The sequence below is a fragment of the Chenopodium quinoa genome, unplaced genomic scaffold, assembly GCF_001683475.1.
Source record: "Chenopodium quinoa cultivar QQ74 unplaced genomic scaffold, ASM168347v1, whole genome shotgun sequence".
NCBI classification, from domain to species: domain Eukaryota; kingdom Viridiplantae; phylum Streptophyta; class Magnoliopsida; order Caryophyllales; family Amaranthaceae; genus Chenopodium; species Chenopodium quinoa.
The window spans coordinates 1-11,408 of NW_018744414.1; the positions used below are offsets into that span (position 1 = coordinate 1).

The 11,408-nt window shown below is 41.7% G+C and overlaps 2 protein-coding genes across 2 annotated transcripts; both read right to left on the reverse strand.

The window, feature by feature from the left end:
* Positions 1-5,080: 5,080 nt before the first annotated feature.
* LOC110696894 lies at positions 5,081-6,391 on the reverse strand. Its single transcript, XM_021874222.1, has one exon. The coding sequence runs from the start codon at positions 6,389-6,391 to the stop codon at positions 5,081-5,083; it is 1,311 nt and encodes a 436-aa protein (XP_021729914.1).
* A 3,722-nt stretch (positions 6,392-10,113) lies between these two features.
* LOC110696895 (cysteine-rich receptor-like protein kinase 10) lies at positions 10,114-11,159 on the reverse strand. The gene is made up of 3 exons (XM_021874223.1): positions 10,975-11,159; positions 10,518-10,668; positions 10,114-10,326 (listed from the first exon to the last, which is right to left on the reverse strand). Exons 1-3 carry the CDS (start codon positions 11,157-11,159, stop codon positions 10,114-10,116), a joined length of 549 nt encoding a protein of 182 aa, XP_021729915.1.
* Between the last annotated feature and the right edge of the window lie 249 nt (positions 11,160-11,408).

Below are 11,408 nucleotides of genomic sequence, written 5' to 3' on the forward strand. Positions count from 1 at the left end.
TTAACTTAGTAAGAGTAGGATTATACCAACAATTGGAGACAAATTAGCCTAGAGTTGAAATTGAAGAAGAACCCGACTTGGCCCGACGCGAACCCGGTAGAACCCGCTTCAATTCTTGATGAAATCCGGACTAGGTGCTGAATTCTTGATGGAGATGTATGATTTTTGGAGATAGGGGATGAATAATTTGTGAATTTTAGAGGAATTTCGTAGTTGGAAGGTGGAGATTTGGAGGAGATGAAGGTTTGGTTATGGAGGAAGAAGTTGAGGGAGTTTGAGGTGAGAGAAGGGATAGGGATATGGAGTTTGAGGTGAGAATTTGGGTGCTCAAAATTAAAAGGGGATAAAACGCAAAGTCTGAAATGAGGGTCGGAGCGGGCGCTCTAAGGGTAGAGCGGCCGCTCTAACATTTCGCTGAAAAATCAGGTTTCTGGGTTGAAAATCAAAGCGCCCGCTCTAAGACCAGGGCGCCCGCTCTAAAGCTGCGCAATTTTCCCACACTTAGTCAATTTTTCACCCAAAACTCAGAGCTCCCGCTCTCTGACCAGAGCGCCCGCTCTAGCTTCTCGGATTTTAGCACCCAAAAATGTAGAATTTCTGAGGGACCTTCAAAGCGCCCGCTCTACACCCAGAGCGCCCGCTCTAAATTCTCGAAATTTTCCTTCCTTAGCCCCCTTAAAATCAGAGCGCCCGCTCTAAATTCTCGGATTTTGGCCTCAAGTATTCTGAATAATTCCCAATGATGCAGAGCGCCCCGCCCTCTGTTTAGAGCGCCCGCTCTAGACTGTCGGATTTTTGGCTTTAAAAGCATTATTTCCCAAACCTGCAAACACTCAAATATCACTCAAACCAAAATCGTTAGTACTTCTATAGGATGCGACCTAAGTACCCGACTCAACCATTGATTGGTTGAGCCAAGAGGTCGTGCCCTTCGGTTTATAGCATTTTGGCTAACGATAACCAACATAAACCATCCCCTCTTTGGGGAAAAATCCTCCGGATTTTTGCAAAGTACTTAAAACAAAAAAGTAACTAAAGAGATAGTTCAAAGACAAATATTCACAATATACTACAAAGCATGCTAGTTTAACGTCCCTAGCTTGACGTTACGTCACGAGCAATAAAGCTAAGGGGGAGGAACGGTGTGGACCGTCCCAAGCATTAGGCAACCGATCTTTCCAATATCTCCTTCATCATAGTATCTTTTGATCCGTTGCCCATTCACCATGAACCGGCTCCCATCTTCATGATTTTCCAATTCGAACGAGCCATAGGGGTTTACTTTGGTGATTGTAAACGGCCCCACCCATTTGGACTTGAGCTTCCCGGGAAAGAGTCGGAGACGTGAGTTGAAGAGAAGAACCTTGTTACCCACCTCGAAGTCACGATCTCGAATCCTTTTGTCGTGCCACCTCTTGGTTTGTTCTTTGTAGAGTCTAGAGCTCTCATAAGCATCATACCTCAACTCTTCCAACTCGTTGAGCTTGAGTAACCTCTTTTCTCCGGCCAAGTGAAGGTCCATGTTGAGTTCCTTTACAGCCCACCATGCCTTGTACTCCAATTCCACCGGAAGGTGGCATCCCTTACCATAGACAAGTCGATATGGCGTGGTGCCAATCGGTGTCTTGTAAGCGGTCCGTAAGGCCCATAGTACATCATCCAGTCTTAGGGACCAATCTTTTCTAGACTTGTTGACCATCCTCTCGAGCAAACTCTTAATTTCTCTGTTGGACACCTCCACTTGCCCTTGGGTTTGTGGATGGTAAGGGAGTCCAACCTTATGATGTACCCCATATTTCTTCAAAAGTGCTTCGAGTTGTTTCTTGGCGAAATGAGATCCGCCATCACTAATTAGGCACCGTGGCACCCCAAATCTAGGAAAGATGATCTTCTTGAGCAACTTCAACACTACCTTGTGGTCATTTGTGGGTGATGGTATCGCTTCCACCCATTTAGTCACATAATCCACAGCCACAAGGATATACAAATTCCCACATGAGGAGACAAACGGACCCATGAAGTCCACTCCCCATACATCAAATGGCTCAACTTCTAAGATTGATTGTTGCGGCATTTCATTTCTCTTTGTGATTCCTCCCATCCTTTGGCATCGGTCACATCGAAGGATGAACTTGTGAACATCTTTGCGCATAGTTGGCCACCAAAGCTTGCAACCTAGGATCCTTGCCACGGTCTTGTTGACACCTCCATGACCTCCACAAGGTAGTGAATGACAATGTTCCATAATACCTTCCATCTCATGATTTGCCACACATTTCCGGAACAAACCGTCACTACACTTCTTGTACAAGCTTGGATCATCCCAAAAATACCTCTTAACTTCCTTGAAGAACCTCTTCCTTTGTCGAGCATCATAGTCATGAGGTACCACCCCGCTTGCTAAAATAATTTGCAATATCAGCGAACCAAGGATGGTGTTGGTAACGATCGCCATAAGAGAGTCATCTCGAAGCTCATCATCGATGGGATCCTCTTTGTCAAGGTAAGAAGGGTGGTCTAACGGCAACCTTGAGAGGTGGTCAGCCACTAGGTTCTCACTTCCTTTCTTATCCCGTATTTCAATGTCAAATTCTTGTAAGAGAAGGACCCATCGGATTAGACGCGGCTTAGCATCCTTTTTGCTCATTAAATACTTCACCGCGGAGTGATCGGTGTAGACAATGGCCTTGTTGCACACCAAATAGGGTCCTAAACTTGTCAAAAGCGAAGACCACCGCCAAACATTTCCTTCTCCGTGGTGGTGTAATTCTTTTTGTGCCGTACTAAAGTCCGGCTTGCATAAGAGATCACATTCAATTTCTTTTCTTTCTTTGCCCAAGGACTGCTCCAACTGCATTATCACTCGCGTCACACATTAGTTCAAACGGGAGTTCCCAATTCGGTGCTTGCACTATAGGCGCATTCACTAAAGCATTTTTCAAGGTTTCAAATGCCTTAGTGCAAGCATCATCGAATTTGAACTCCACCTCTTTTTGAAGTAAACTCGTCAAAGGTCTCGCTATTTGTGCAAAAATCTTTTGATAAATCGGCGATAAAAGCCGGCGTGCCCCAAGAAGGCACGTACCCCGGTCACCGATGATGGTGGGGGTAAGCTTTTCTATCGCCGAGACCTTTGCGCGGTCTACCTCAATACCATTAATGGACACTTTATGCCGAGGACAATGCCTCCTCGTACCATTTAAAATGCAACTTTTCCCAATTCAACACAAGGTTCGTCTCTTTGACACCTCTTTAAAACCTTTTCGAGATTGTGCAAGCATAGGTCAAAAGACGAACCACAAACACTGAATCATCCATGAAAACTTCTATTGCATTTTTCGATCATATCAGAAAAGATTGCCTGTCATACATCAATTGGAAAGTCGATGGGGCATTGCACAATCCGAAGGGCATCCTTCGGTAGGCAAATGTCCCAAATGGACAAGTGAAGGTTGTTTTATGTTGGTCATCCGGGTGAATTGGGATTTGAAAGAAACCCGAATAACCATCAAGAAAACAATAGTGTGAATGCTTCACCAACCTTTCCAACATTTGATCGATAAAATGCAAGGGGAAATGATCCTTTTCTAGTGGCTTTATTAAGCCTCCTATAGTCAATGCACATTCTCCACCCCGTTGACAGTGCGGGTGGAGATATCATTCCCCTTGTCATCTTGTATGATGGTCATGCCTTCCTTTTTGGGAACCACATGAACCGGGCTCAACCCATTTGCTATCGGAGATAGCATAAATGATCCCCGCTTCACGTAGTTTTGAGGATTTCCTTCTTAAACCACTTCTTCAAAGTCGGATTCAACCGCCTTTGAGGTTCAATGGAAGAGGCATGATCATCCTCAAGATGAATGCGATGCATACACAAGCTAGGGCTAATCCCCTTAATATCATTCAATGCTATACCGATAACACTCCTATATTTTTTTAAAATCTCAATTAATTTTTGCAATGAGGTGTCATCGAGGTTAGCATTGACAATAATAGGATGTAAGCAATCATCATCCAAATAAGCATATTTGAGAGAAGGAGGGAGGGGTTTTAGTTCTACCTTGGGAGGAGGCGTGGAACTCTCCTCCTTAGACTCACTTTGGATCGATGGGAGGCTCATCCACGGCTCCTTGAGTCTCGGGATGAGTTTCACCTTCAAGGCTTTCAACCTCCAAGGCACACAAAGATTCTCCTTCACCCACCTCCTCACATGGGAGGTCTTCATCACCCTTGTCTTTAATTACCTCATGAGACTTCACCAATTCATCAAGTTCGGAGTCCACCAAGTCCACCCGCCAAATCTTCTCTACCATAGGTTTGCTTCAAAGTCTTTGAGAATTCAAACTTGTACTTCTCATTGGCCACCTCACATGTAATGGTATTATCTTTGCAATTGACGACCGCTCCCATGGTCTTGAGTGCCTCTCTTCCAAGGATAAGAGGAGTATGAGGGTCCTCCTCCATATCCATCACCACAAAATCGCAAGGCACAAACAAATTCCCAATCTTGATAGGAACGTCTTCTAACTCACCGCATGGGAATTTTGTTGGACCGGTCGGCTAATTGAATCACCTTTCTTGAAGGTATCATCTCGAACTTGAGCTTCTTTGCAATGGATAGTGGCATGAGGCTCACACTTGCCCAAGATCGGCTAGTGCACCCGTGGTCTCCATATCACCAATCTTGACCGGAAGAGTGAAGCTTCCCGGATCACATTGCTTGGTAGGCAAGGTTCTTTGCACTAGGGCACTAACTTGATGAGGAAGAGTGATACACTCATCACTTAGCTTCTTTTTTGTTGGAGAGGAGTTCCTTGAGGAATTTTGCATAGGGTGGCATTTGAGTCATGGCTTCAAGGAATGGAATGTTGATGTGAAGTGACTTGAGCATAGCCATAAACTTGTTGTACTTGTCATTCAATCTCCTCTCAACAATCCTCTCGGGATAAGGCGGTGGTGGTTCAAAACCTTGATGGTTGATAAGATGTTGATGGTTGCTTGTCTTTCCCAACTTCCTTGCTCTTTTCACTACCTTCACCCTTCTTCTTCTCAATGCTTCCTTCAACACTATTGTCAATTATTTGACCTTGGCTATCTCCATTGACCTCTTCAACCACTTGCTCTTCACCCTCCTTGTTGTGCTCCGATTGATCACTCCTAGGCCCTCATAAGACTTTCCGGACCTAAGAGAGATAGCTTTGATATGATGGGTGGTAGCCGGGTTGGTAGTAGGTTGGCCCGGGAGCTTCTCATTGGCTAGATTGGTCACCCTCTCGGCGAGTTGAGCCACTTGATTATCCATCATCTTTTGATGTGCGGTGACCTCTTGATGCCTTTGATCCGCTTTTCGCTCACTATTGGTTATTCTTTGATCCATGGCGGATAGGCTTGATTGGATTCTATTGAGAGTTTCCATGAGCATTTGTTGATTAGGATCATTTTGCATGGAAGGGTTGGGTTGGAAATTCTGAAATTGGTTGGGTGGTCCTTGCTTGAATGGTGCTCTAGGGTGATTGCTAGCATTTGGATTTGGAAAGGGAGCCATTTGACCCGTGTTGTGGCTTGGGCCACTTGCATCTTGAAATCTATTACCATAATTGGCATTGGGGGCTCTCCAATTATCACGTTGATTGTTCATGTACCCCATTGCCGCTACATGTTCGGGGTCTCGACCACCACAATATGATATATCATGGTTGGTACCCCCACAATTCTCACAAGAGAAAGAGTGTACTTGATTGGTGGAGGAAGATGAAGACCCTTGGCTATTTCCCAGCTTCTTGTCAATGACTTGTTCCATAAGAGCCTTGAGTGAACCTTGATCAAGCTCGAATTTGCCCGAAGCTCTCTCTTCACCTCTTCTTCTTCCACCACTCGTAGAATAGTACCTCACAACTTCCTCTATGGTGTCCTCCAATTGAGCTTGAGGCACCTTGCTAATATGTCCACCACATCCGGAATTCAAATTTTGCTTGGGTATGTCGTCAAGACCATCATAGAAGAACTTGATGAGAAGTTGCTTGTCAAACTCATGGTGTGGGCAAGCTCTCACATACTCTTTAAACCGGTCCCAAGCTTCCCCCAAAGATTCATACCTTTCTTGCCTAAATGATGAAATTTTCTGCCTCAATTCGGTTGATTTGTCTTCGGGAATGAACTTGTTCAAGAAAGCTTTGGCCGTGTCTCTCCATGTGGCCAACGAGCCGGGCTTTAGGTTTTTGAGCCACCTATAAGCCTTGCCTGTGAGCGAATACCGAAAAAGGTGCATCCGGATGTATTCTTGAGTGACTTGGTTGGTTTGGATTAAAGCACATGTCTCGAGAAATTTGTCCAAATGCTCTATCGGATCTTCATGAGCTGCTCCAGAAAATTGATCTCCACGCACCATTTGAGTGTAGTGCGGGTGGATAGTGAAATTTGTTTCCGTTGTAGGAAGTAGAAATCCCACATTGCAATTCATGACTACCCGGATTACCAAAGTCACCAAAAAGAGCGCCATTTGGCATCCCCCATGTCTGAAGAAATATCACTAGAAGAATCAAAGAACTCCTCCTCCTCACCCGTTTGTTCAACAAATAGTCTCCTCACTCGCCTTAGAGTGCGGTCAATGTCGAGATCGAGGTCGTGAGTAGGTGGTCCCTGTGATCTTCTAAGCATTCAACACAGCTAAGCAGACAATTAGCGAATGACAACAACGGAGAAATAAATGAAAAATAGAAGGATAGAAGTAGAAAACAATTGAAAAACAAGATAACTAAGCAATAAACAATGTTGCCATTCCCCGGCAACGGCGCCAAAACTTGATCGGGCCCCTAGGTGTCGTTAGTTCCTAAAGGTCGAGTCAAGAATAAAAAGAAAACCCACGTCCTAAACTAACCAAAGGTAGCATAGTGGAAGAGGGGTCGAATCCTCAGGGAAGGTCAAACGTCTCTTGCTTAGATCACTTATAAGTCAATTGAAAAGGGAGGAATAAATTTTTGATGGATTTATCTATAGCTACTAGGGAAACAAATAAACTAAGAACTAAATTAACAAGCAACAAGCAGAGGTATAAAACTTCGAAAATCAAGGAATAGCAAACACTAGGGGATAGGGGAGAATTCCTAACTAACAATGATTTCAACAATTAGAGGCAACAAGAATGGTTCAATCGGTCAACCAAACAATTGGGGCCTATGGTCCAACATCTAGGATTCCCTCTCGGGCTCACCTAAACACCGCCTACCCAACCCCGCCTCGGTGGTCGAGGTCATCCCTAACCTAGTCATCATCACATACAAGCTCACTCTCGCGCAACTAGCATGCAACACAAAATAGGGTCTTAGAGGTGATCAATCTCTAATTCCTAACAACTAAAACCTAGGTTGGAATCAATTGCAAAACTTCTCAATCTACCCAATCTTGCACCACATATCATTCATTTCATCATTAGTTCATCATTTCCCCCTCCCCTAGCTAGAAACCTAGCCTAGAGAAGGAAGGGTCATACCAAAGCACACAAGAACATTAACAAAAGCAAAAACTAAGTTTAATGAGAGAAACATGGCTAAAACCAGAAAATAGGATGATTAAACTTTACTAAAGAAGTTAACTTTGAAGAGAATATGTTAAGTCTACTTGTAATCTATTCTAAATAGCATGAAATCTAAGCAAATAAGGATAATATTATACTAATAGCAAGAAAATAAAGGATCAAAACCAGAAATTGCAAGTTTAAACAAGGAGGCAACTAAGATATTAAACTATTCTATTGACTTGAAATAACAACTAAAGATAAGCTAAAACTAATTAAAATAGATAAATAAAGCAATAAATAAAGAGTAGGGATAGAAATAATACCAAAAGATTTAATCTTGGATTGAAAATGAAAGAGAGTGACAAAGAGTAGTGTTTTAGATCTAATGAGGAACTAAACCCTAACTAATCTAAAGTGCAAAAGAAAGAAAAAAAACAATAAGCTGAAATCTGATTTTCTAATATTTCTCTCTCTACATACCTCTCCTCTAAAACCTAACCCAAATCAAGGCCCAAAATTTTAGGCATCACGTGCAGAGTAAAATAATTAGAGCCGTCGGCCTACGCGTGTAGCAGAGTTCAAATCGGTCAGGGGAACACGGAGCGCCCGCTCTAAGGCCAGAGCGCCCGCTCTGAAGTCTCGCAGAAAATGCTCTGATTATTCTGGGAGCTAGAGCGCCCGCTTCAACATTAGAGCGCCCGCTCTGAGGGTTGGGTACTTGGTTTTTCTGCAGCAAGGAATACAGAGCGCCCGCTCCATATCTAGAGCGCCCGCTCTGAACTCTTCATTCCTTCATATTTTGGGCTCTAATGCTCCAATCCCTTTGACTCCAAAGCATGCCTAATCCTTGCATCCAATCCTTGCTTTCTTAGCCACGGGAGGACCTGTAAGATGGAAAACACAAATCATAGGAAAGGTTCTAATAGGAGCAAATTGAAATGGGTTAAAGGAGAGGGAATAAAACCTTAGGAAATGAGCCAAAAATGACTCAAAACCACTCCAAGTAACAAATATGCTCAATAATAACAAAACTAAGCTAAAATAGAGGAAAAAGGGCAAACAAAGGGCTCAATCGGGGAAGAAACGAAGTAGAAAAGTGGGCCAAATGGCCACTGATCAAATTCCCCCCAACTAAGTCCTTTGCTCGTCCTCGAGCGAAGTAAAATAAGCAAACAAAAATAACCAAAAGCATAAGTCTATACACTAACTCACTTTCGTAGGAATCACGGTCGTTTTTAGCGTAAACGACAAGCCATTTAAACCCCCAAGTCACTTAGGAGGACGAGTATGCTCTCGTGAGGGTTTTCGAGAGAGATTAACCCACAACTTCGCACTAAATCAAGGCAAGGTTTTTAGAGACAAATAGAAAAATAGAAAAATAGAAAAATAAAAAGGGAAAGAAACACAAACATGAATGGTTGAACTTTCACTACAATGCAATCACAAGGATGCGCAAGCTTCTTGACAAGATAGGTGGACAAGCTAGCTAATGCTCCTGGTTGAAGGCCACATAGCTCATGCTCAAAGCTTGGACTATAAAGATCCTATCCTCCAATTGTCCCTCACCAAGGCAACCTTCCTCATCTCGATCATGTACACTAGGCGGCTAGTCGTCTCGAATTCCACAAGAGAATTAGGAGAACAACAAGGAGGTGGGCAAGGTAGGATTGCCCTAACTTAGTAAATGCAAATCCAATCTAAAAGCTCGACCCATGACTCTCTCCACCGACATTGACTCAATCACTCAAGGTCCAAAGGGCTTTTAAGGTGCAATGAAATGGCTTGGGTAAGGGTTAAAAAAAAAAAAAAAAAAAAAAAAAAAAAAATTCTGGCTGGTGGTGTAAGCTCCTAAGAGTGAAACATTAATGAATCGAGCAAAACCAAGGCCAACTAACCTTAGTTGGTGGGTATTATACCCCCCAACTAACTCTAAACTATATACAAGATCGATGCCTTACTTGTGCATTCTTATTCCAACTTTTTTTTTTTTTTTTTTTTTTTTTTTTTTTTTTACCAAAAGATTTAATTGGGGAAACAAACACGTCCCTTGCAATTTACATTATAGACATCCACTATGCCAAACTTTTAACTTAGATACAAAGCCAAGCTCGAGTTTCACTCATTTCTATAAAGGTGAAAATAAAATTAGGTTCATAAGGCTTGTAATGCGGGTAGACAAAAAGTGGAAGGCTCAAGGGGGTACGCAAAAGGTGAATGTAAACCCAAAAACCTGAAATTTGAAAGTAAAGGTGTCCTAGGAAATAAAAAAAAGGATCTAAAAAGAACGAAAAAATTATGCCCTTATCCCGAAATGAATGCCTTTATCATCCTATGAGTCGATTCGGTCGCGGTCTCAAGAGTCAAATGGAGCGAGTTTTAGATCAAGTAGCAAAACACTAAGTCTCCAAATTTCTAGCCACCTAGCTTTCATTCACAAGATGAGCTACGCCCAACAACCACAAACCGAGGACAAAAGGGATCAAGGCCTAAATAGCCCAAGATATGTCCAATAGGAGTCATTTGAGCAATGAAGCTATGTGATACATCAATATGCCCAACATTAATAAAGCACGATTATACATTAATGGCTTGAACTATCTCCGTTCAACTTCTGTCAGTGATACATCAATAACAGATCTTGTATTCGAGTTGCTTGTTAGGTGACTTAATCCGATGTCTAGTCCATCTCTGATGAAAAAACCGGGTTGTTCAGGCTCCGGAAGAGTTGTCGAGTGACTATCCAACTTACGAACTACAAATGCCATAGTAGGCCTTTTGTATGCAGATTTTTTGAACACATAACAAACCTAGTTGAATCCATTTTATGAATTCAGTTGCTAGATCTAAATCTCTTATTCTTGCATCACTAATTCCATGAGCACGCCATCTTTCCATTTCTTCCAAACCTAGATACTCTAATTTGTTAGGAACAATTATAATTTTTTTTTAAAAAATTTATATCTATATCCATCAACAAATCAGTAATCAAGTTTCTTACATAACTTAGAAGATCATCCTCGTAGCTTAGTTGTTGGAAAGTAGTATTCCTCTTTCCGCACATAATTTTTAAAGCTAGTACTTCAAAACTATAAACATCTGATTTGATTGAATATTGTCCCTTCAATGCGTATTCTGGAGCCATGTAACCACTATAAAAGATAGCATTTAGGTTAAGAGCACAAACATATATATACCTCTTAGAACTTTGAAGTAGCTAGAAAACTTGAAAAAAATTTCTCCCTTCTCTTGTTAATGTTGTAAAAGAATGTAATCAAAATAATTTTTTATTTTTTATTTTTTTTTTATTATTATTTTTTAACTTACTAAGTACCAACATTGATGCTAGAGGCTTTCAGATATGTTTGTGCTACTTCAAAGTGCTGAATTTTTTTAACCTAAATTGCTTAGCATTCTGGAGCCATGTAACCACTGAACTAAGCCTCTAACATTTTAACTTTGTAGTTCTCTGAATTTGATCTGCTCCAAAAATCCTAGCCATGCCAAGGTCAGCAATTTTTGGATTCATATCCATGTCCAATAAGATGTTAGAGGCTTTCAGATCACGGTGTATGACTCTGGAGAATGCAGGTAAAGCATCCCTCGAGCAACTCCTACCACGATTTTGTAACGTATTCTCCATCCTAATTTTTCATGCCTTTGGGGATCTGCGCATTAATTATCATATACACATTTGCATTTATATTAGGATATTAATTATCAAAGTTTTACATTGGTAAACGTAAAAATCAAGTAAATTAATTTGTTTGACAAAAAAAAAAAGTAATATGTCCTTGATGAAAGTCAACATACCATACAAATAGAAAATAGTCTAAGCTTTTGTTAGGCACATATTCATATACTAGCAGCTTTTCCTTCCCATCTAAACAAA